General features: G+C 42.7%; 1 protein-coding gene across 3 annotated transcripts in view; it reads left to right on the top strand.

Annotated features, from left to right (window-relative positions):
* LHFPL3 (LHFPL tetraspan subfamily member 3) overlaps positions 1-24,028 on the top strand; it is a 233,606-nt gene extending 209,578 nt beyond the window's left edge. For all 3 annotated transcript variants that reach the window (XM_088055866.1, XM_088055867.1, XM_014255165.2), the window contains one exon: positions 21,202-24,028. In XM_088055866.1, coding sequence (XP_087911992.1) covers positions 21,202-21,230 — 29 coding nt within the window. In that variant the 3' untranslated portion in view covers positions 21,231-24,028. The remainder of the gene's footprint in view (positions 1-21,201) is intronic.
* Positions 24,029-25,135: the final 1,107 nt, after the last annotated feature.

Below are 25,135 nucleotides of genomic sequence, written 5' to 3'. Positions count from 1 at the left end.
GAGATCTTCTTCTCTACATCTTCCCATGTCTTTTTTTCTCATGCTCTTTTCTTTTGCATCAGGCAGTTATGACTGCATCCTTAAAACAGCCATGTCTAGCTGCTCAAGGTATTTGTGTTTAAATCTATGTATCTTCATATGATTATATTTTTCTGATTGTAAAGCTAATGAGATAAAGCAGAAATCAATCAAACTAGCTGGGCTTGAAGTGCATTAATACTTAATACTACCTTTTACTATTGTAATTATGATTTATTTACTTTTTTAATTGCTATCTGGCTTGCTTATCTCTATGAGAGACACTTCTCAAGAGTATCTTTCTGCCTATAGTGTTTTATTTTTACAGAAAAATGCAGGCATTTAGTGAGATGGAAATTACTTCCTTATTATTTAAAATTAATTCAGCCTGTCAAAATGAGCTCATTGCCATGCACAGTGTTTCCTTTTTAATTCAGTCTCAGCCTTTCTAGAAATTGAAATTCTGTGCTGAGATGATGTACATAGCAGGCTTTTTATACATATTAAGCCCTACATATTAGGAGGATTAGGGCCACATATACATTTTAGAATAGGGTACATAATTATAAAACAAATTTTGCATCAGGGATAAAAGAATGTCAGTTTTCCACTGGTCTTGTAAAGTGCTTTGCTAGCCAGGAATGAAGCTGCAAGAATGCCTGATGGGAATAAAAGGGACTCTCTTGCCTCCTCCTTTAGGACTCTTAACTTTTGCTAAATCAGGACAAAAGTAGAGGAAATATTTGCATATAAATAATTGGGATGCCAGTGCTCCCTTCTTTTCATAGAACAAAAAAGAAGAGAATGGAAAGCAGAAAAGGACAGAGGAGATTGAAACCTGTGATGGGTATAGGAAAAGATAACCTTAATAAATGGGAGAAAATTGCCTGTCACCTGCAAAGGGAGCAATGAAAATAAGGGGGGAAGGGAGACAAGTTTCTGACAGCAGCATCCCACAGGAGTTTCTTCAGGACCAAGAACCGATTAGGAAAGGGAGAGAGAGAAGAAAAAGTAGCTTTAAAAGATTTTCATACTTCCCACTCTGTCTTCCGAGCTGCTCTCACTGCACTCCCTCCTCATAGAAGCTGAATGGGCTCGTGGCAGAGGTTCAGTCCTCTGGAAACAGCCCAGTGTGTGAGGAAACATTCCAGTGACTGGGCTGGTGTCCTGGTCACATCCCCTGAAAAGGGAACAGCAGGAAATGAAGGGTTTGGAACAGAGGGAGCCATTAAGGAAAACTGCTGCTGGGGAAGGCACCTGGAAAGATTGCCATTCCCATAGTAAGAAGATTACTATGGAAATAATTTTTGCATTCACCAACTGAATCAAAAAAGTACTTAAATAATTTCAATAGGTTTGGGCATACCATACCACTCCTATCTCCAAGAGGGACAATGTGGGGAGCAATGTACATGTCAGTGTTACCTCAGTCCTTGGGTAGGTCACGGAGTAAATAGTCCTGGAAATCATTTCCAAACACAAAGGACAAGAAGCTGATTGGAAGTAGTCAGCCTGGATTTACAAAGGGGAAATCACACCTGAGAAAACCTGAAAACCTTGTACAGCAACATGACTGCCTCAGTGATCACAGGGAATGCAGTGAGTGGCATTGTTCATCTTGACTTTAGCAGCGATTCTGAGTGCTTGCCAAAACTCCACAGACAAGGTGATGAAGTGTAGGCCAAATAACTAGACAGTGAGCTGGACCAAAAGCTGGCTGAACTGCCAGGTTAAAGGGTTGCCATGTGATCAGTGGCACAAAGTCCAGCTGGATGATACAGCGGATAAAAAACTGCAGCAAAGGGTTATACTGCTATCCAGACAGACCTCAACAGATTGGAGAAATGAGTGGGTAGGAACCTGTGAAGCTGGGATACTCCCAGTCCTGCACAAGCCCACACACCAGAATACACTGTGGGACACCCAGCTGGAAAGCAGCTTGAGAGGAAAGGACCTGGGGTTCTAGAGGACAGCAAACTGCCTGTGAGCCAGTGATATGCCCTTGTGCCAAAGCAGGTTCACAGGATCCTCTGTTTAGCACTGGTGACACCTGCAGTGCCTGTGTTGGGCTCCTCAGTATAAGAGAGATGTAGACATACCGGGGAGAGTCCACTGAGGAGCCAGTAGAATGATGAAGTGACTGGAGCAACTCTCCTGTAAGAAAAGGATTAAAGAGCTGGTGTTGCTCAGCCTGGAATAGAGAAGGCTCAATAAGGACTTGGTGAGTGTGTATAAATATCTGATGGGGTCCCAGTAAAGAAGACAGAACCAGATTCTGGAGCAGGCTGCCAGAGAGGTGCTAGAATCTCCACTGATGGACCTGACTGAACATGTCCCTGAGTGACCTGCTCTAGCTGACCCTCTGAACAGTGGTACCCCAGAGGTGCCTGCTGACTTCTGCAGTTCTCTGAGCCTCTGACACCAAGACAAGAAAACTGCTGTCATCTGGCAGATAGAAAATAGGAATTTTGGTTTAATGATTTGCAGCAAAAGACCAGTAATAAACAAGGAATTGATCTTGCCAAAGAGATGCAGTGGTGAGCAAGGTGCAAATAGGTCTTCCCACAGGATCACTGTGGGAAGGAGGGAGTGTGGGAGGCAGGGGAGGAGTTTGCAGCACAACCCACATATGGATAAATCACAGGGTGAGGGAAGTATCTCCCACTATTGCTCCCTTAATAAGAACTGATGCAAATAAAGCTCTATAAAACAAAATCTATTGGCAGGAACAACCAGCTTCAAACCCAAGTCTTGGCCCTTGGCTGTAGACACCAGCGCTTGCACACTCAACACAATTCTTGCAAAGAACAGCTGAGGGAGCTGGGGTTGTTTAGCCTGGGGAAGAGGAGGCTTGGGGCTGACCTCATCACTCTCTGCAACTGCCTGAGAGGAGGTAACAAGTGACAGGACAAGAGGAAACGTCCTGAAGTTGCACCAGAGGAGGTTTAGATTAGATACTAGGAAAAATTTCTTCACTGAATGAGTGGTCAGGAGGAACAGGCTGCCAGAGAAGAGATAGGAACACTGTCTCTGAAAGCACTCAAAAGTGTGTGGGTGTGGCACTGAGGGACATGGTTTAGTGGTGAACGTGGTGATGATGGGTTAAAGGTTAGAATAAATGATCTTAGACCTTTTTCAGCCTCAACAATTCTATACTCCCTATCCTGGAATTTAAAACCTCAACTGCAAATGTGCTTTAACTTGTGCTACTTTGATGAATATTTCTGGTGAAACAAGCACCTGGAAATGCTTAAATGACAAAACTGTAGGGATAAGAGACCATGAGAAGAAGTCAGAACTTGTTTTCTCTCATGCTCACAGCCTTCTTTGTGCCACCTGCTGTGGCATCCCACAGCAGCCACATCCAAGATGGGAAGCACACCTGAGCTCTTATCTATCTCTCTCTGCATTTTGTTTCAAGTGTTTACAATTACATAAGGATCCTGCCACAAAACTGTTTTGGGGACAGCAAGTTATTGTTTTTTGTAGATTTAACACAAGTTAAGAGTAAATCATCAGGATTCACAGTATTTTATAGATTAGGTTTCTGATTTCTTTCTGGTTTCTTTTAGAATAGAGCATTTTATATATTAGGTTTCTGATATTAAACAGACTGTGTTTTAATTTAAGTATTTTGTATGTGCATTGCAAAACAGTATAGAAAAATGTCCCACATTTTTCAGATAAACTACAAGACTATAATTTTTATTTTTTTTTTAATCTGGCAACTTCAAAATACTGTTTAATGAAGGAACCTAAATCCAAGTTATTATTTTTATCATTTTGTACATTTAATAAGGGTTTCCAACATATTCCAATTTTACACTGTTTTGAATTATATTACAAGTATCAGTAATTAATTTTCTTAGTAATGCCACATATTTTGAAGTTACCAGAAGTGCTTTGAGTGAGCAGGTAACTCTAGATACCGTAGTCCCCTCTAGTGGGGAAAATCAGACTGTGCCGATTCTGCAGGACCTGCTGCATTAGCAGTGGTTGGATATGAAAGCTTTGCTTTTCCCCCATATATCCTGAGGACTCTGAGTCCATTTTTTTCTTTTTATGGTTTGTTATTTATTTATGGTACATTATTTTTGTTCTGAAGGAGAGAGGGGCAGTTCCTATTTGTGAACCTTCAGAGCAGGAATTCACTACGTGCCATACAAATCCCCCTGCCAAAAGAAAGCAAGTTTTTCTGCAAGTACCTTATTTCCACAAAACATCTGGGAAGCTGGTTTTTTTTTAATAAAAAGGAAGCAAATGGATTAATGAAGAACAGGTTCACCAGAGATCACCATCTATCTCCTGGCTCAGCAGCTCATCTAAACCCTTTTTAAAATCCTCCTGTACTGGCATTTTCTGATTCAGAATTGTGCCCTTGTAATACTCCCCTGTCGTGTGAGCAAGAAGCAGTGAAGTTTAGGTTTTAGGAAGCCATTGCCATCAATATAATAAAGAACACCCCCTCCTCAAAAACCTTATCGCCCGTTTGTTCCACTTCTGTTTCGCTGCAGTTCAAAGGGAGAACTGTGTCTACCACCCCACATCTCTTTTTTGTTTTTCTCTTACATAATTGTCATGGTGTTTTTAATTAAGTTAAATTGGATGTTGCACTGAGCTCCTCAGCAGCTTCCTGAATTTTGTGATCTATCCGATCAATTTACTGAAATCAGAGCACTGTCTCTGCTGGTACAACGTGCACTGGGTGCAAGTCACAGATATTTGCATGAACCAATTTATCTCTTAAAAATATTTCTTCTTGACTGAAGAATAAATTGCCTTTACCCTAATGCGCTAGGTAATGAATTGCATTTGAAATATGTTTATTTTTAGCTAACAAATGCTAATGGCAGCTTGCTGTTAAAAATAGACAGTACAGTTGGCACAGAAATATGGGCTGGGGAATCGTTCTTCTCTCATCAGTGGAAATGCCCTCTGTGTAAGTCACCTGGGGAGAAAACATGATGTTCCTAAATAATTTAGTCCCTCCAACTGGAGAGAGGGTGAGCAGCAAGGCACCGCTGTCACCTGAGCCCTGCCTTATGAACTGCCCCTGTAGCCCAGCACCCTCGCGGGGCTGTGTCCTCCTGTGGGGGCCGAGGGTGTAAGATGGAAATGGCACATTTTTCTTTTCCTGTCTCCCTGCTGTAGTCAGTGGGTGCAATGTGGGTTTTTATGTGCCTCTAGCTCTGCCTGGCTGCAGAGAGTGGGGGTATTTTGGTGGGGGGAGCACTGCAGAACCCCATTAGACATTAGCAGCTCCCACTCCTCCCTCAGCAGCTGCTCCCCAGGCCAAGGGACTTTATCTTGGGCAGGATTTTCCTAATGCCTGTGAAATTTCCCTGGCTGCTCTCTAAGTCCATTATTTGACACATTCCCATGATTTATTCCCTTCATTTTCGCAGCAGCTTTTTTTCATAGTTAAGAGTGTTATGTCCACTAAGTCTCCTTTTTTCTAGACTACACAGATCAATTGCCCATGCTTTCTCTTACATTAGGAATTCCAAGGCTTCTGACACTTGTTCTTCCACTCTTGTATTCACCAGGTAGGTACACTTGTCCCTTACAGTCTAGTGCCAAAAAGCCAACCATGCAGCTGAGGCCTTGCTGAGTCTGGTAGGTTCACTTTGTGCATCTTGCAGATAATTTTTTCTGCTTTTTTAAAATGGTAGGGAATTTGTCTATTTTTCACAACAGAAGGGCCTCGTGGAGTCATGTGGTCATTTGGTCCATGTTTTATCCTGTACAACTCTCTCCTTTGCCAATGCATGTACTGCTGTTGAATTGTGTCCTGTTTTTTGGATCATTTCTCTAACTCATTATAGATGTTGAATACTGTTTCTGACCTGCAACACACTTGGAGCCCCTCCTGAATTACTGTGACCCACAAATGGAGGAAGATAGCCTCTATTCCACTGGAGATCCTCTATTCCACTGTGGAATAAGTGGTTAGTGAAAGTATTTTATTAACATCAGATCTAAGACAGACTCCCATGAAACTCTAACAAATACAGTCCTTCAGCTGGACAGTGAGCCACTAATCACCACTTTAATAGTATGTTTTTCCAACAGGTTTTGTATTTGTTTTCATAACAGCTTATCTAAATAAAGTTTTCTAAATTCTATGAGAAAGTTTTTCAGGTTTTTCAGATTCATGGTTAGACTCGTTTAGAAGTCTGGCTTATAGAAGTGGAAAAACAGATAAGCTTCCAAGTACACAGGTGCTACAACAACAAGTGTTCATCAAATTCTTCTTCTGTATTTTCAATACACTTTTTATCATCCAGCCCCAATGGGGCTGCTGTGATACAAGGGTTGGTCTTCTCACCTCAATTTAATCCCTGAGTGAAGTATTAAAGTGCCAGTTCTGGTAATTTGATTACCAGAGATACTCTCAGGGTCTGGCTGCACCATCTAAATCCTCCAAGTGTGGCAAACAGTGCCTGGGAGGAACCCAGCTGCTTGTGCTGTCAGCCCTGGCCATGTCAGCACTCTCTCCCTTGGAAAAGGGGCTGTATTTTTGCTGACAAGTGTTGTCCTGTGGTTCTCAGCACTCCTAAGGTTGGATCTGCCCTGGGAGTAATTGCATGGTGCCTCATGGAAGAGGCTGTCCATCCCTCCAAAGCCGCACAGAGGATAGGTCCTTCTGCTTCCAAAAAAACAGCACATCTGCTCCTCTGCACTGTTCATTCCATCTGGAGCAGGGGCAGTCCTGTGGGCTACTGAGTTTTCCAAGCATGGGAGTTATGGAGAGCCAGGGTGCCTCAACAGTGGCAGAGACCACGTCAGAGTCTAGCACCTCCTGCTCTCAGGGCCAAACATCTGCAGCCTCCAACATGTCCTTGCACCAGCGCCCCCCTGGCCCCAGATAATTTTACACTGAAAGCTCACTGTTAAAAATTGGTCTCACCATAATATAAAGGGCTCCTTTTAGGAGGGATGATGTTAACTTTTCTGTGGGAAGTTTTCAGTCAGGGAAATGTTTTAGAAGGGAAGATACAATTCTGCTTGTACAGGCTCGAGTCAGGGGGCTGGCAGTTCCCACCTTTTCACTGCTGAAACACAAAATTTGTACCAGACACAACCCCTACTCAAGAGATTACAAATCTAGTTTTGAACATTGTTTTCCAGATTTTGCTTGAAAGGTAGGGCAGTGTCCCCTACCTCCTGCCAGAAGATCTCACATAGAGACATCTAGCCAGAAAAATACTTGCCTTTATTTGACAGAAGGCACCCAGTAGGACCAGACAAGAAATACCAAACTGAGCTGTTGCTGGTTGAAAATTACCTAAAAGAATACAAATTATACGCTTAACCAGAAAAATGCCAAAATCCTGAAAAAATCTAGTAAATATTATTTATTTCATACATGATCAAGAGAAGGTTCTGCTTTTAGGGAAGAAAATCACAACAAGAAGTCCTTGATTGATCCTTGGTGCTTCTCATTATAATATGATCTTAGGAGTTGGCTTGGTTCTACTGAGTCAAGACCAGAAGGGTCCAAAATGGTTTCCACCAGATATAGATTATAACACAAAATGTGGCTTGGGAGACTAGATAAAAAACACTTGTTAAAGAAAAGTAGAACTGATTCCTTATTTATAGGCTTTAGTATTTCCTGGGACCAAACCCCTTACTTCTTAATTCTAGACTACAATCTAAACTGGAATTATAACAATTAAAAGTCAGGAATCCAAAGTAAGGAAGATTTACCCATGTGGCATGTGTTTTATTAGCAGGTAACATGAAGAATCAATATTTTATGACCTGTCACATATTTGAGTCATCTGTCATGCTTTATCCTTAGATGTTGAAGTTGTTTGACAGCTCTAAAGTAGAAGGAAGCAAAACAGAAAAGAAGTTTTTTTGCTGGTGTCACACTGTCAGAAAAATTTAACAGGTAATAGTCTACAACAAGCAATTAAAACACACTGGTCTCTTATTACAGAACAAATTCTACTCCGTGGGACCTGAGGGAAATGCATCTCATAAAATTTGCTATTTTTATGTTAGAAGCTAGCACAAACTATACTTTCCCCGCATGAAAAAAAAAAAAAATCAAAAAGAAGCAGAAATGCTGCTACTTCACAGCACCAGATGAATAGTGATTTGGAGACCTTACATAACAGGCAAGCAGAAAGATCCACCTGCAAAACCTCAGTTTGATTTCTGCTGAGGTCCAGCTACTGATCCCAGAGTCAGTGCAACCACACAGGGGAACACACCCGTGTGGAGGACAGAGTTTATCTGCTGGGCAGGTAAAGAGCGCAGCAAAGGAAGGCCATAGCTCAGATGAAGACAAGGAAAGGATGAAGATGAAATGCCTGTAGAATTACCTGCAGGTTTGGAAGTGTCACAACTGTTCAGGCTTTCTGTTTTCCAAGTTCCAGTTCTGAATCATGTGTTGCACTTCAATCTCAGCTTCTAAAAAAAAAGATGCAAACAAAACCAAACAAAAATCACCCTTCTACACCTCATAATTACAAAAAAACCCACTAGGTCTCAGGAAATAAGAAAGAAATCAGGTTTTTCAGAACTCATGTTCATATGTCTTCCTGGTTTTTGAATGGTTGTGGTTCATTAAGTTTTTCTGGAAAACAAGGACTTTATTCCCTGAGCAGCACTAACAGGAAGGGTCTTCTGTCTCTTCCAGTGTGGTAAAAAGGAGATATTTTAATTTTCATTTGTTCATGTAGGTAGTTAGCCTAAAAGTAGCCAAGATCTTTAGCATTTTCTTTCATTTTCCACATCCCCCTAGAACAGCTCCTTTCATGTGTTAAAAAAAAAGAAGCATCCGAGAAAATTTCAGTCTCAACAAATTGGTATTTTGCAAATTTTGAAAATTCCTTCAATATAAAGTTCTTATATGTAACACCTATGGGTAACACCAGAAAAGTCCAGGAGAGGAAGAAATTGTAGCTTTTTTCCCTGTCTCCAAGCAATCGATAATATGAGCCTTTGCTAGCACAGGGGTTTGCATATCACCACAAAGAAGAAAGAGGATGGACACACAGTGATGTAAGGGCTGTAGGAATGACCACCAAGCTCATCTCCAGGGTGCAGTGACCCATCACTTTGGGAACACCATGAAACCAGCACATCTACCTAATATTACCACATTTACAGCCACAGCTGATGCTTTCCATAGTGCTGCCCATGTGGAGTGAGCCACCACGCATGGCAGGTACTCAGTCCGTGGTGCTCAGCTGTGCACTAGGCCACTTGTCCCTGGTCTGTACAGCACAGGCTCAACTGCCTTATCAGGCCCATTGGGAAAAAATGAGGTTTTTCTTTTTACAGGAGTCTCTGCTTATTTTCAGATGTGCCTAGGCTGGCACAGCAGCTTGGCTCGCCCTGGCTGCGGGGACTTTGCTGCCAGCAATGCTTGGCCCCGTGGCCTCTGAAACCCAGGCAGCCTCTGCTCTCCCCCAGGGCTGGGCGATCCGCGGAGATGTGACCTCTAGAAAAGGACACCAAATTAGGAGATGTTTCAGTGTCTGAGGGGATGAAATATTTAATCCCTGCTCTCTCTGGGATATGCATCATCACAGATTTACTTATCTGCTGCTCAGTGACAGCAGCGGCTGACAGGGACGATGACAGCTGACACACATTAACCCAGCTGCACAACACAAGCTATCACTCCAAAGCAGAAATCCATCATTATTATTTAAGCACCAAGGAGGTGTCTCAGTGCCAGATACCGAAGACAGGTGGCACCTGCACTGGAAATTCAACACTGCCAGGGTCTCTTGGAGGTGAGGGAGCCCCGGCAGGACCCTCAGCCCTGGCATCCCCTGGAGGGCCAGCAGCAGTGGCGCTGGTCTCTGAGCAGCCCAGCACCAAGGGTCTCCTGTTCCCCCACTGCTGACCTGGCCATACACTGATGGACCAAAATGAGAGGGAAGCGTGGACAAATATTGCTTGTTTAGGGGGTGGAAAGGTGGAAGCCTTTATTGGAGCTTTTCTAGAGCTACACAGCAGGATAGTGCATTAACCCCCACTACTAAAGGCTACAGGTGGAGTGAAAGGCTCCTCAGGGAGAGCTGCAGCAGATGTAGCTGTGTGGATGCAACTGGACCTGACTTGCTTCCCCTTTGTCTAAGCTGCCCTCCTTTCCACAGATGAGCTTCTTTCTGAGCAAACTTATATCAGTGTCTGCTTTATCTAATAGGTCATTCTGAATTATTGCTGTCTCTGAGAAATGAGTGACTGAGCTTTGAGGAATCCTGGTGAAAGTGGGGTTTGGTTTGAGAAGGTGGGCTGGAGATTTCCCCCCTTCCTGTTAGTGTTTGGTACTGGATTGGTTGCTGCTCGAGACTGCCTTGCTGTCTCTTGCCACTACAATGGCACCCTTACACTGAAAAAGTGCATTTTACCCAAGACTTGTCTTATGGTCACTGGTGGGAACAGCCAAACAGCAGGAAAGTTGTCCATGTGTCTCAGGTGCAGGGTAGAAGGGGGAAAGAAACCACCAAGGATTCTAAGCCCTAGAGCCGATCTTATGTTGTGTGGGGCGTGATCCTTCCAGAGGAGGAAATAAGGTGGACTATTTACAACACCACATGAATGCCTGCCTAAGACTGCAGGGCTTGCTGGACACACTGGGATGTCACCTTCCTGTTCTGACCCAGAGGACACTGTGCCACACCTGTCACTCAGGGCTCCTGCAAACCAGCTTGCCTTTCTGCATGCTCTTCAGCTGGCAATTTCCTCACACAGCCCTCCCCTTCTCTGAGATAGCGTTTGGATTTTTTTCCTCTGCACTGCTGATTGCAGTCTGCCTTCTGTGCTCAAAGCTCTTCAGGAAAGGAATCTCTTCTTTTTCTTTCACAAGAGTACCCTTCACACCTCTAGAGCAACTCAAGAAAATGTTTAAGGGAATAATATAAATTAATAGCAACAATAAATCCTTACACATCATCCAAAACCTGCACAAATTGGGTTTGGAGCAAGAAAAGGAAGATGAAAGAAAAAATGTCTCCAGGACCATGAACATTCAAGCATTGTCCTTGCTAAATATCAAGCAGGTTTTCATGACAGATGGTATTCACCAAAAAGCTCACCCTCTCCCTAGACCCTGGCTTTGCCAACTCCCAAATCCAGACTTTTTTCTAGCTGAGTATCATCTCACCCCACAGAGATTTTTTTTCAGTAGTTTAACATGTAATTTCATACCTTTGGAAACAATTATGAGCCTTATGTACAGTTCCAAATACTTCTTATTTGCCTAGAGAGTGTACAGACAGTTAATTAACATTCCTGTGCTGGGTAAGCTAATCACTAAACTGCAGTTTTGAAATCTCAGACCAAAGCTGCTCCAGATCGTTATCTTTCTGCTGCCCATAAACATGTAACTTGGCACCTGTATCTTTAGGCAAACGGGATCAATATTTGTAGCTCATTAGCAGGTTTTGGTTGAGACCCAACATTACAGCAGCCAACAAGTCAGAGAGGAATATGACAAGATGAAGGATGCACAGCCTTGCCTTGGTGAGCCCCTGCCCCAGAGGTGCTCTGGACAAAGTCCTGCAGCTGCAGGACCCTTCCCCTCTATAGTGAGCCCCAGCAGCCAGAGCCCCACTCCCAGCTGTAGCCCAACCCATTCATTAATTTTCTCTTCCCATCAGCACTAGTACATACAAAGAGAAAGTTTGGAAAACTGTTGGAAATGCTTGGATGTGCATGGATTTGTGCCATGTTCCCAGGTCACGCAGCTTTGGCACTGGCCAAAGAACAGGGTAATTCATTTCACACACAAAAAATGAGAGTTTAAATGTTTTTATTATTCTGCAGCATTTAAGGTTCATCAGCACTGATATTTTTCTTATGTTTTCTGTGACATTTGATCTTATTGCAATGTTTTAGTTATTATGTTAGAATAAAAAAATCAGCTCTTTTTTTCAAGAAATTTCTTTCACAGAAATGTCATGCCATTGGAATGGCCAGAGAACTGTCACAGCCCTCTTTGTTTCTGTCAGGAGGAAACACTCAATGTATGAATTGGGAATTCATCTGGAGAAATCCTGTCTGTTGAAAAAAGAGCAGAGCTCCGTTTCTGTCACACCACTAAAATAAGCCCCATCGTAGCAGCTTCCTTACACAGAGATCCTGGCTGGCACCTTCAAGGATCTGCTTCAATATCTTGGCTTTCTCCCAGCAGCGAACTCCCACTCTCTCCCAGGAGAGCAGGCTCAGCGCAGAGCCTGAGCACACAGTGCAGGCAGTGAGTGGCTCCTCCAGGCTGGGGCTCACTCACAACCCCCAGCCCACGCTGGCCCTGGGCTCTGCCTCCTGCCTGCCCTGATGGCCCAGCCCACACAAGGACAGCTTTGTCTCAATGGCAGCAAGGTTTGTTTTCCCAAACCAAAAAACGTGCCAACGTCAACATTTAACATTGCCTAGCACGGGAAAACTCTTGGAAGATATAAGGCTATTAAAGCTAGATATAAAATGTTACTGACAAAATAAAAACCCCATAAGATTGTACAATGCCAATCCAAACATTTCCTGGCCGATATGCCCAGAACATTGTCAAGATACCTCACTGACATGGCTGGATCCTCAGAGAAACTCCCTGTAAACAAATACATCAAAGTTTGTAACAGTTTATAAATACAATGAAGAGCTTTCTGAGCAGTCTGATCATGCAGCTTGAAGGTTGGAGAAATAAACAAAAATACCTACAGATCCTCTGGGTCCCAGGGGAGAAACTGAAAAACAGCTACAACAAATGGGCAGAATATAAAGAAAGTGAAACATTTTATCAATTAACAGTTAAAGAACAGGAAGAGTTTAGGAATCACCATTCAGAGATCCCCTTTAGTGACAGCAATTTACTTGACCATCTGGGCAAAGAAAGACTGTAGCAAACCACATGGAGGAAATAAAAATAGATGAACAAGTGAGTGATTTTGCTTGACTTCAGCCTACAACGCTGCAGAGCAGGAAGCTACTTCATGTGAAAGACATTATTGATGAAGGCGTTTCAGCCTCTTGCCAGTTCTTCCAACAACATACTAGATCTCCCATGCCAGCAAACCTGTCTTGAGACGTGACTCCCATCCCAAACTTGACAGAAACACCACCAAGTACAAAAGACAAATTGATGAGCCTTCTGGAAAGGGACCACCAGAGGAAGGAGCATTTCTGTGATGTTCCACAGTAAAGAAAACTCTTTAGGAGAAAGAATAGGAGGCTTTTTACTGTGTTTGTTCATTATGATAAAAATCTTCCTTTTCTTGACAGAAGCAAATATTGAAATAGAGGAAAAGGCAGCCCACTGTTCAGCAGGATCTGATCACGACATTCCAGTGTGTTGGTTCCCACCTCAGGCAGACACACAGCCTCCTCCCACATCTAGGGCACACTCACTGTGTGTGACAGTAGCAGGAGATGGTGGTGCCTGCCCTGGAGGTACACCCATGAGCATCAAGCTGTCCAGATGATGAACCCAAAAGCTGTTCATAGTGAGGCATGGCTAGCAGAGCCACCACCCAAGGGAGCCCTGTTTCCACCAGCCCAGACTGGTGCCAGCAGATGACAGAGATGACAGCTACAACTTGATCCATCCTTGGATAGGTGTCTCTTCCCTCTGTCTGTCACTCTCCTCCTGTCTTTCTCACCAATAAACATCCATATTTTGTATTCTTGGAGCTGCATTCAAACCAGAGGAAAGCCACCTGGGCCAGGGATTAGGAAGGGTGGCAGGGAAGCTTTGAAGCCTGCCCATATTCAGACTTTTAGAGCCTTTCACTGCCACCTGGCTATATTTAGGGGAAGCTGGAGGAGGATCTTTCAGAGATAAGAAAACTGTCAGGCTCTAAAGAGGTGCCTTCTTTAAGCTGCTCTAACCCCCTTTCACAAGCTTTGCAGTCCAAATTCACCTGCTCCTTCAGGCATGGCCTTACTGACAAGAGAGCCAAGCTGACTGCTGTATGTAGCTTGGTTCATGCCTTCCCATCAGGCTGGCTGCTGCTTGCATCCTTGCCCAGTCAGTCCTCAAGCTGCTTAACTGATCTTACTGAGTCTTCCTGACCTGTGGTTGGAATCTCAGACCCAGCTCCTGCAAAGCTGTTTGCTTTCCAGGAAGGCAGTCCTGGCACATGATGGCACACCCCAAAAGGACTAAAAATACCCATCCTCAAGCTGTGCTCAGACAAGGTCTCTGACAGCTTGTTACAAACAAGCCTAATTTTTTGGGCTTTGTTACAAAACTGCCTAATCATTTGATATTTCAGGCTGAAGATCTTCCATACGTGAGCAGCAGCTTCTCTCTTCCTCCATGCATGCAGTTAATGGCTTTGTGCAGGGTAATTATAATTCCAGGATTCACACACCCCACTTTGTCCATGTCAGATTTAGGCTTCCCATCTCACCCAGAAGCCATCTACCATCCCACAGAAGCCAACAGCACTCAAACATCCTGGGAACCATCCTAAGATTAAATGAGTCACCCAGGAGGGCCCTGTTCTGCTCCAAGGACTTCCAAGAGCCTCACATCTGATGTCTGACTGTGAGAGAGCTGATGTTATGTGAGATGCATCTCCAGGCCTAACCGCTATCTGATCTCCCAAAAAATCTTCTCACCTTTCACAAAATTTACATCTGGAAGAAAACAGGAACTTAAAGAAGTCAAGACCACAAATGGTCAGGCTGCCCTGACCCACTCTGGGCTCCAGACTTAATTTCCAAATACGTCTCCTTTCATACTTTGGTGTAAGGTGATGACACTTCATTGCTGAATGCCTTTTTTTTTTTTATCAATTTTTCTTAACCACCACATTTAGTCCTGGAGACTTTTGCTTATTGTCGCAATAGCTTCAAAAAGCATTCTGTCTGGAGAAATCAACAACGCAGAAAATAATGTATCCCTGCCATGTCACTCTTCCTCTTTACTGTGAGGGTGGTAAGGCCCTGGAACAGGTTGCCCAGAGATGTCCCAAACCTGGATATGTTCAAGGCCAGGTTGGATGGGCTTTGAGCAGCCTGGTCAAGTGCAAGGTGTCCCTACCCATGGCAGGGGAGGTGGTATGAGAAGATATTTCAGGTCCCTTCCAACCCAAACCATTCAATGATTCCATTATTCTCCCCCACAGCATGCTGTCTGCAACCAAACAGCCCCTGGACGTGACATCCATTTCCTCCTGCCATGTTTCAGTCATCACATACAACAGAAAAGGGGGGGGAAAACAATGTAAGATTAAATTTGATTTTAAAACTACAAGAATTGGCCAGAGTCTTTCAGGGAGAGCAGTACAGTTGTTGAGTGCATTAAGTATTCAGGGAGTGTAGCTTTAGGTCTGACAATGTGCTGGGTTTTTTCTCGTGAATGACAGCCTGTAAGTTGACAGAAAAGTTCTGTCCAGCTGTGTGTTGTACACAGATGTTGGAAACCTGGCAAAATTGATTTGAGTGGATCCTTCAACATTTTTCTGTTTCTTCTCGGAAAACGATGTCTAATAAAATAGCATTCTGTCTGTTCAGCCCACCATCACCCCTGTGGCCCTGAAACCATCTGTCATGGATGGAAGCAACTGCACTTGCAAGAGAGAAGCAACAATATACTTTATTGATATAACCCAGTGATTTAACAAAGTTCAATGGTAAACGCAACAGTGGTTTAACAGGATTCAATGGCAAGATTGTTTATTTACTGCGTAGAGGACAAGGTCAGACAAAATTGCCAGAGATCCTGTCATTGAGCCATGAGGTTCAGAAAGAACCCCCTTGCATTCTAAACCCCTTCTCAAAGAGAAGTGTAGGTGTAGGTGAATCCAGTCGTAGTCTGTTCAGTGGTTTATATCTGAGAGATTATATTTGCACACTCAATCCTTTATATCACGTAGCTAAAATTTCCAAGTTTAGTGTGCTATTAACCACTTATCAAGGCTCTGTTGCAGCGAGGAATCTCTCAGCTTTGAGGAGTAACCTTGAGAGGGGACCCTCCTCAAGGAGAGATCCTGGCATGCAGCCCACCATTCCAGATAGCCCTTGGCTACCATGCTGCCACCCACCCCCCCACCCAAAACTCCAGAGAAAGCTGGGTGCAGCCAGCAGAGCCCCACTGGTAGTTAGGGCTGAAGCAGCAGAGGGGAGCACACCACCACAGCATCCTCTCACATGCTACAAATGTGCTTGTGCAGACATGAGCTGAGCCTTCTGACAGCAAAACCACCTGAGCCACACATTTAGAAAATTCCTGAATGCTCCTGAAACCATTTCCTACAGTCCTAGAAACACCTCCCACAAGCCATGCCCAGGAGTTCAGCTGCTGCCACTAACAGTGTGAGCAAGATACCACCCAGCAGATTGAATAAGTCCCACTGTTCCACTCAACTCTGGTTTCACAGGGCTTGCATACTGAACTGGGGAAAATCTTGTTATTTTTTATGAGATTCAATTCTATTTTATTGCAAGGAAGTGCTGCAGCAGAAGAGCAAGCTCACACACCTTCTGCTCAGATGAGCTTCTCCTCTAATGCCATATGGACAAAACTGTCACACAATTTCCAATCCCAAAATTTTGTAAAAGTTTTAGTAACTCCTCAAGGTTTACTGTGCATTCTCTTTAACCCCTGTCCTTTCAGGTAGTGTTTGGTAGCTGTGAGTGATGGCAGAGCAGGCAGTTGCCAGTTCCTGCCTGCTGGTTTGCCAGAGGGAGGAGGAAACGCCTTGGGCAGCTCTGGTGTGGACAGGTCATTTATCACATTTTGTTGAGAAGGTGCTGAACAATGAAACACTGAAAGAGAGCTGCTAGCAAAAACACTTGGGGAACTTCTGTCCATTCTTCTTTCCATCTCCATAACGCAGGGCAGCCTTATACCCTCCTTACTGTGTCTCAGCTGCAGTGCAGCTGTAGGCAGCAGTGCACAATTTATTCTCCTCCTGGCCATACAGCTGTTTCCAGTATGATCTGTGGACAGCTTCTCCAAAACGTGTGCTAGAGCTTGGATCATCAGGATTCTTGGAGAGGACCTGAGTTGGTGCCTGGCTGTTTACTGAGAGCACAATTTGCCCCAGGATCACTCTCCAGGTGATGGATATGCATCTTCCCATGGGGCCAGGGCAAAGCATGCTCAGTGCATCAAGAGGGAAAAGGCACCCACAGCAGACAGGGAAATGGGAATACACATAAATCCTCTCTCTCATCACACGGAAAACAAAATAATCCTCTCAGGCTACTCAAATTTGGTTTGCTATGTGTTCTAAAGAATCTATGTGTTCTCAAGAGATTATCTTCAAGGAAATAAGAGATGATCATTGGCTGCTCTCCGCAGCTGAGCATCTATCTACCTTTCATGCCTTTCAATTATACACACCTGGATACCTTCCAGGCCAGGAATACATGTTGCTGTTTGAATTTTGGGCTGCAGTGGGTACAAGTGGAGTTTTAACACACTTAGCATTTCACCAACCCTGATGTAAGCAACAAAACCATCCATCTGGGGTTATAAAGAGCTGACCCAGATCAGTGTGTCCAAAAAGGGCAACACAGCTGGTGAAATGCCCAGAACACAAGTCATCTGAGGAGCAGCTGAGGGAGCTGAGGATGTTTAGCCTGGGGAAAAGGGGACTCAGGGGAGACCTTATCATGCTCTATAAGTCCCAGAAAGGAGGTTGTAGCCAGGTGGGGGCCGGTGGCTTCTCCCAAGTAACAAGTGACAGGATGAGAGGAAATGGCCTTGAGTTGTACCAGTGGAGGTTTAGATTGGATATTGGGAAAAATTCCTTCACCACAGGAATTGTCAGACACTGGAACACACTGCCCAAGGAAGTCTTGGATTCACTGTCCCTGGAGGTGTCCAAAAGGTGTGTGGGTGTGGCTCTTGGAGTTTTGGTTTATGAGTGAATGTGGAAGTGCTGTGTTAACAGTTGGAATTGATGATCTTAGGGGTCTTTTCCAACCTTAATGATTCAGTGGTTCTATAAGCAGAAAGGTGAGAATTCCAACACCTCATTAAAACGGAACTTGTCCAATTTTTTTGGCCTACAGCCCAGGCAGCAGTGTTATCCAAGGTGCCTCAGCATGCCTATTTTCAATTTCAGAGCTTCAGCATCAGTGTTTCTCTCTTCCTTCATCTCCTTCCATACACTAACCACAGTGCCACCATTCAGCAGGGATGATATTTAGGCAGGAGTAATCCTGTGGAGGTCCTGGGAGGAAATCTCTGGTACTTCATTAACCCATGGCTTTCTGCCAGCTGATGTGGTTTTATAACTGTACCAATTTTGGTGTGACCACAAATGCCAGTTGCTCTTTAGAAAAGTAGCTGTGTGTGTTTGGAGTCAGCAATAAAAGACTAACACTTGTTAAGGTGTTATCTTCTAGATGCCAGTCAAATACATGGCAAAGATCATTTCAATATGGACGTTGGCACACAAAGTGGTGTAAAGTGTTAGCGCTGTCTGAGATAATATATACCCAAACCTAGAAGGTCTGTCTTTCTCTCTATATTTACTATTCATTTTACTGACTTTACAGTAACAGCAAGGAGAGGACCATCTGAAATTGAGATGCCTTTTATACCTTGTCAGGGAGCAACCTGGAAATCTCCCTGTGATTCATCTTTACCACAAACAAACCTCAGTGTCCTCTTTCTGAAATGTACATAAACACTAAAATGCTGTAAATCCCTCCAGGCTGACCATACCCCCAGCTCTGCAGTCGGCAGAAGGGATTGCCCTAATTGAGTGTGTCAATTATGAGTAGTAACCCTGTTGTGGTGAGGTCAGCCTAACAGACAGCCTTTAAAGACTTTAAACAGGGAACTTAACAGCAGAGCACCTGGGTGGTTGGTTAATACAGCTTCCATGAAGACTGCTTTCATTAACTGATTTCTAGGCAACAGCACTCTAAGTAGCTCTAAGAAAACAAACTTCAAGGAGTCAAAAGCCTATGGTGTGACACAAAACAGACAAACAAGTTGCATGTGAATGACTTACTTATGTCTTGTCAACTAGGCACCTATGGCATTTGTAAAATTTCATTTCCATGTGTATAATACCTGTGTGCAAAATTTTTCAAAAGAATTAATAAAGGTCTTAGTATGTTACTGCTGAAACACTGAGTGCTGCTGGAAATCCAATAAGCAATGTTACAGGTTTGAATAACAGAGGTACATGAAATTATGATTAAAAATAATTGAAAGAAATGGCTCATTCAGTTCTATTAAGCTTTGATTGTTCCTAGGAGTATCAGGATACATGCTCCTTCCCACAAAACATTCTCTTTCTCTGCATTTCAATTTCACCAAAAATGGATTGTTTAAGAGGCTCACAAACCCCCTTATCTTACTTAGCAAATAAACAGATTAGAGGCACTTTTTCATTCACTTTATTTGGCAGTGCTGTTTACCTATTTTACTAATTACCACATTAATAACATTAGTAACCACATTTATAAAACACACCAAAGTTCCAGACTCAGATAATTTTTAATAGATTTTATTTATCACAAGTCATTGTCCATTTCTCATCCACACTTTATCCCTCACTTTTGCTGCATGTTTTAAAGGGTAAAGGAAGCTCATGGAGCTATCAGTGGCAAGCTTTGTTTTACAGTTGGAAACTACCATCTCATTACATACTCACATCACAAGAATGTTTTTACCACAGTGAACATCATATTTTACATTATTTTTTTTAACATAAACTAAGCTGACCTATTTTTCTTTTTCAGTGCCCTCTCTAGTTCACCTTACACTTCCTGCATACTTGTTTTTTACTTTCTAGTCTCAGCAACATCAGTTAAAAGTGTCTTGTAAAGTAAATCTGGACTACAGATACATGCTGAACAAGTCAGAAACTTTCCTCCAAAACAAACTTTGCTTGGAAAACGTCAGTTTGTTGGAAAGCAAAGTTTATTTGACGGGGAAGCAGGCATCCAAGGTCCATGGCAGAAGGGTTTGCCACCACCAAGCTCACTGATTTGTGGTACCACCACCCCAGGCTTTAGGGTTTGGGTATCCTGCCCTGGGCCACCATGCTCTCTGGGTGTGTGGGTGAATTAGCTGCAGGCCAAGATTACCACAAGAGTCAAGGATGTACGGATTTGGAAGGAATGGGAGAAGGTGGCTGCTCCTCTTAATATGGGGGGAGGAAATTAAATATTTTGGTTTCCTTACAGTAATATTTTTAAGTGATTCTAGTCCTGAAATTCTTTGTTTGCTTTCATTTCACAATGAAATTCATTCTTTTTCTTTTGTTGTCACAGAAACAGTGATTTCCCCCTAGTTCTGCATTCCAGCAGTCTCTTGCAGAGGCCCCTGTGTTACAATATAGGAAGTGGGGTTGTGATGACAGTGGTGGCCTCTCCCCCAGGCTGTAGCTTTGTAAGACCCCCTGAACAGTGACCCTGTCACAGGAGCCAGTGCAGAGGCTGCCTGACAAAGGACTTCATGGTTTGGTCTCAGGGGTCTGAGAGAGTTTAGCTAAAGGTGAATTGGCAGAGTTCATTTGGTGTAAGAACCTTCTGTTCACTGTCGAATGCTGGGGCAGCTGGTTTTTCACCTTTGTGTGAGTACTTGCAAATAGATTTCCTCATTGAGCCCCGGTCCCAGTGGTGCCCCCTGAAGCACCAGCTCAGGGGCTGTCACCTGCAGCCAGGAGCAGAAGCCTTTGTCACCCTGCTCCCAGTGCCAGCGCAGCCCCTGCCCCCTCACCCCTATGCAGCTCTGCTTTCGTACATGGGAACTGGGCAGTGGGAATTAGATTTTAAGGGAGAGTTTCATTTGAAAATGTCCCCACACCTCTGTCCTCATTTGAAATTTAACACAAAGTATTATTTTATCATGTTTGCAAATGTGTCCTCGAGGGAAACAAGTTATTGCTACGGAACAGAAATGTCAGGATTTTAACTCAATTCACGGTATTCATCTAGTAAATGTCATGCTTGCCCCATATGCATTGTACCTTTATTTTCATATTGCTCAAATTTTAGATGAAATAAGCTCATTATTTTGACTTCCTGTGTCGATTAGCTGATGAAAAATTATTTTTGAGAATTTCAGAGTACAAATCCAATCTGCAGATTAAATTTTTCACTTTTCATGACAAATGGAAATGCATATAATGAAGTGCATTAGAATATTGGTCAGAGTCTTGCTCTGAGCTAAGCACAGCATGAACATCTTTATGCTTGCTGGCAGTAAACCAGCTTCTCTCTTTTCTCTGTTTTGCACAGTCCTACTAAGCCAATCCTCACTAGAATGAGCACAAAACAAATGAATAACAGCTTTTGTACATCAACATTAAAATGGGAAGAAGCTTGGGAAAGGGCCTCCAACAGAGAAGAATGCTGACAAGTGCAAAAATGCCTGATGGATAAGCACCACCTTCTAAACATAGATCAGCCAGACATGGAAGTGATTTCAGAAGAGAAATGCAATCATGGATTACACACCAGCTCATTAGAAACTGTTGCTGAATACAGCATCCAGAAGACATGCATGAAAAGTCACATTTGGGGAATAAATTAAAAGGGGTATAGTTGTTGCTAGATAAACATATGTAATATATATGCATTGAACAGGTTTGTAAATGTCATTTTTTTTATTCGGACGGAAAGCAAAAAGCTTTAAAACCTTTCACAGTAGAGAGACAGTTAACTTCAGACTATTCCTATCCCAGTAGCCAAGAAGTTGTTAGGACATCTCTCTTAAATTAGCATTTATAGACTCTGAATGTTTCCATCACCTAGTGGAAAAAGCATAACTTTTACTGCTACATTGCTGCACTTCATTTACTTCACTGTATAATAAGTTGACTAAAACTGTAAAGCTTCTCAATTTTTACTGCATATGTGTTCCAATTAATATGTCTGTAACAAACTTAAGGCTCAAAAATTATTTCTGACCTATATTCTAGTTCTATGAAGCATATATATATGGTATGTCTGACTGAATATCACAATGCTATAAAATTTCCCAAGATGCATAGAATTGTTTGTATTTGAAGTGACAAAATAAAAGCTCTTGATTTCTTTTTTAATAGGAGAAAGTAATTTACCCCTTAAATGTAACACACTGCTGCTTGCTTTCAGGGTGTTTCTTTTCCTTGTTCTGCCATACAACTGTGGAGTGACACTCTCTGGCCCATGCTAATGCCAATCAGACAAGGTGATCTAATGAGACCTTCTGGCCTTAAGTTCAAACTCAATGCAACTCAGTAAACCCTTGAGTTTAAACTCAATACAAAAATTAAGAAACTATTAAGCAAATACATGTTTCAGACAGCCGTGTGAGGGCTGGATGCAAACAGCCCTGGGGCACTGGCAGGGAAGTGATTCCCTCCCCAGGTCCCAAAGGGCACTCTCAGTTCCAGAAGCCACTGAGAAGTAAAACACGAGTAGGCACAGAAAGACCTCGTAGCGAAAGGCCTGGATACCAAGCACCAGGAACAGAGCAACAGAGGGAGGCAAAGAGCCCCTCTCTGCTCCTCTCTAACACTCCCACCAAGGCACACGTCTGTCCTGGCTTGGGACTGGTCATGAGCACCCTACATGCCTCTAGGTTCTCCTGCATATCACAGATGAACCCAGCACAAAATGAACACTGCAGTTCATTTTTCAATTTTCAGATTCCTTCAGGGTTTTTAAAGCCTGTTGCTTCATTCTTTGGCTTTCAGGGGAAATGGCTAAAGTAATAATTGCTAGTGTTGATCCCAAATAATGCAAAATTCTGAAGACATGAGGTAAACATGAGTTAAAATTGCTTTTTAACTATTGATTGCACAACACAAATTATTCCAGAATTTAGTGCATGAATCTCAAAAAAAAATTTTAATTTTGAAAGAAAAATTATCTTTAAGCAAATTGCCAGTAAACAAATACAGAGAATTAGATAACTTTTCTATCTATCTACCAAGGTACCAATGTGGCGCTGACTTCACCTAGATGTCAGCCAAGTAAATTTATGTGTGAATCTGGGTAGCATTTAAAAAATTAAACAGTAGTTTTTAAAATCTGAAACTACTCTTGTATCTGGATGTAGAAAATTCTCCTGTCTTCTAAAGAACCAGCACTAGCTGGTCAAAAACCCCACCCAAATCAGTCAACCACCATAAACATCTTCCCAGTACCTGAAGGTACATCTACCCATTGACCTGAGGGGGATGGAAGGTAAAAATCAAGCAGCTCACACATGAGGAAGCATAAACTCATTTAAGGGCCCATTTCAGGCAGGTTTTTAAATCTTTGATTATTCCAACCAGTGTCAGCTGGAAAATGCACATCCTCAGGGGCTGGATACATTCAGGAGTCCCTGTTAAGTGGTGTCTCAGTGAAGCCCATCCTCATTCTCTGCTCTTGTTGGCTCACAAGCACACTCGCACCTCAAAGCCTGTGAAAGGCTTTGTTATCTGGATGTGCTCTCATATCACCATCTTCATTTGCTCCTTGAGTTTACCTCTGTCCCACATTATTGCAGTCATGGCACTTTTGCTGTGACAGAAATCACCAAAACAGGGTTTCTCTGTATTATATTATTTTGTTTAGCATCATGGTGATGGTGTAATGTAAAAACCCTTTCTAAATATACACAAGCATTGCAAAATAAGTGCCATCACAAGACATCGCAACCCTGTCAGGGCAGCTCAGTGAATATGTATCATTTGTACACAGTCAGAAGGAGAGACGTACCAGGATGTACATCATTAAATGTTGACTCAGTAAGAATAGTATGTTTTATCTTTTTAAATGTTACCACTTTCTCATCCCACTCCATTGTAACTTGTCAATTGTAATTTCTTTTTAAGTCAACAAACTGTAAAGAAAACTGTTGAAATACCTGATTTTCTGTAAAAGTAATAACAATAATTTTTGTTACTTCAAAGTATGCTTGGTATTAAAGTACCTAATAAAGTTCAACAATGACTTTTGTAGCATACTAAAATAAAGTCTGATAGTGTTTTTCTCCAGCTCATCTGTGGTAAGGGCAGCTGTTGTTGGGATTACTGCCCTCCTAAACAAAAGCCTGGACACCTCCTCAACATCTGTACCTACAGAGATCCCTCAGGTATGTCAAGTCCAAGCAGTACTGGATCCCTTAATGAGCGCAGGGATTTGTAGACATGGGTCAAATTCCTAGCAGAATCTTGTTGGTAAGTCATCTCCACCCTCTGGTACCTGGCTACTTTCCATATATTGGCAAGTTTATATATAAGTTCCTAATTACTCTGCTTGGTATAAAACTTGGTTTATAGTAAGAGAAAGAAGAGTGTAAATTATTTATAAATTAATTATGGTTAAATAGAGAACTTCCAGGTTTGTAGGACACTGTTCATTTTTATAGGCCATGCATTTCAGTTATTTATAAATAGATTGGAAATCCAAAACACATGATTTGGATGCCACAGTAAAGCTCAGAAGTTGATCACTCCCAAATTTCACTATGCAAAGGTACACTGGAGCCATCAGGGGCTGTCACATCATTCCAGAGTTTGCACCAACTGGAGGTAAGTACTTCCTTGTCAAAGAGATGCTGGATTTCCCTCCATGCTGCTGATGCAGCAGTATCTGTGTTTGGAGATGATCTAGAAATTATTGTGACTGGGGTCTAATTATGCCCAAACTCCCAGGCTCTGACACTTTTCAATCGGAGTAATGGATCAGCTTCTCTCATACCATCCATCTTTCCCTGTTCTAGGGAGGAAAATGTAATGCTGGGCCCAGCAGCTTTCTGTCTCTTTCCACTGCTACTCTGATATCCTTTAAATATTTAAAAGTTTTAGTGGTTTCATCCGATTCTCTGAGGATTTGAAATGGAGTAAGATCTAGACAGTTTAAAATAAATTAAAAAACCCCACCCCAGATTTGTCCTAACTAGCTTACACATTGAAAAGACAGCCATATACTGAATAGGTTCTGAGATAGTACTAGAAAGCAACACTTTTTTCCCCCATGTGCTAAAGTCAAGAGATTTACACATTTCTCCTTCCCAAGGAGCTCTGTAGAGAAGGGATTGGCTTTGCCTGCTGTTGGCAGTGCCTGCACACATTAGGCATGCTTGCACCCATTGCACCTTGGTCTGTGATCCTCATTGACCTACACTAATAATTTGAAAAGAGACTTTCACAGAAGGCCTGGAATTCTGCAGAAGGTAGAATATGTAGTTTAAAAA

This window comes from Pseudopodoces humilis, chromosome 5 (genome assembly GCF_049639895.1).
Source record: "Pseudopodoces humilis isolate 2021_Gansu_Grassland_sample_001 chromosome 5, ASM4963989v1, whole genome shotgun sequence".
NCBI classification, from domain to species: domain Eukaryota; kingdom Metazoa; phylum Chordata; class Aves; order Passeriformes; family Paridae; genus Pseudopodoces; species Pseudopodoces humilis.
This window is presented reverse-complemented; position numbering and strand designations above follow the sequence as displayed.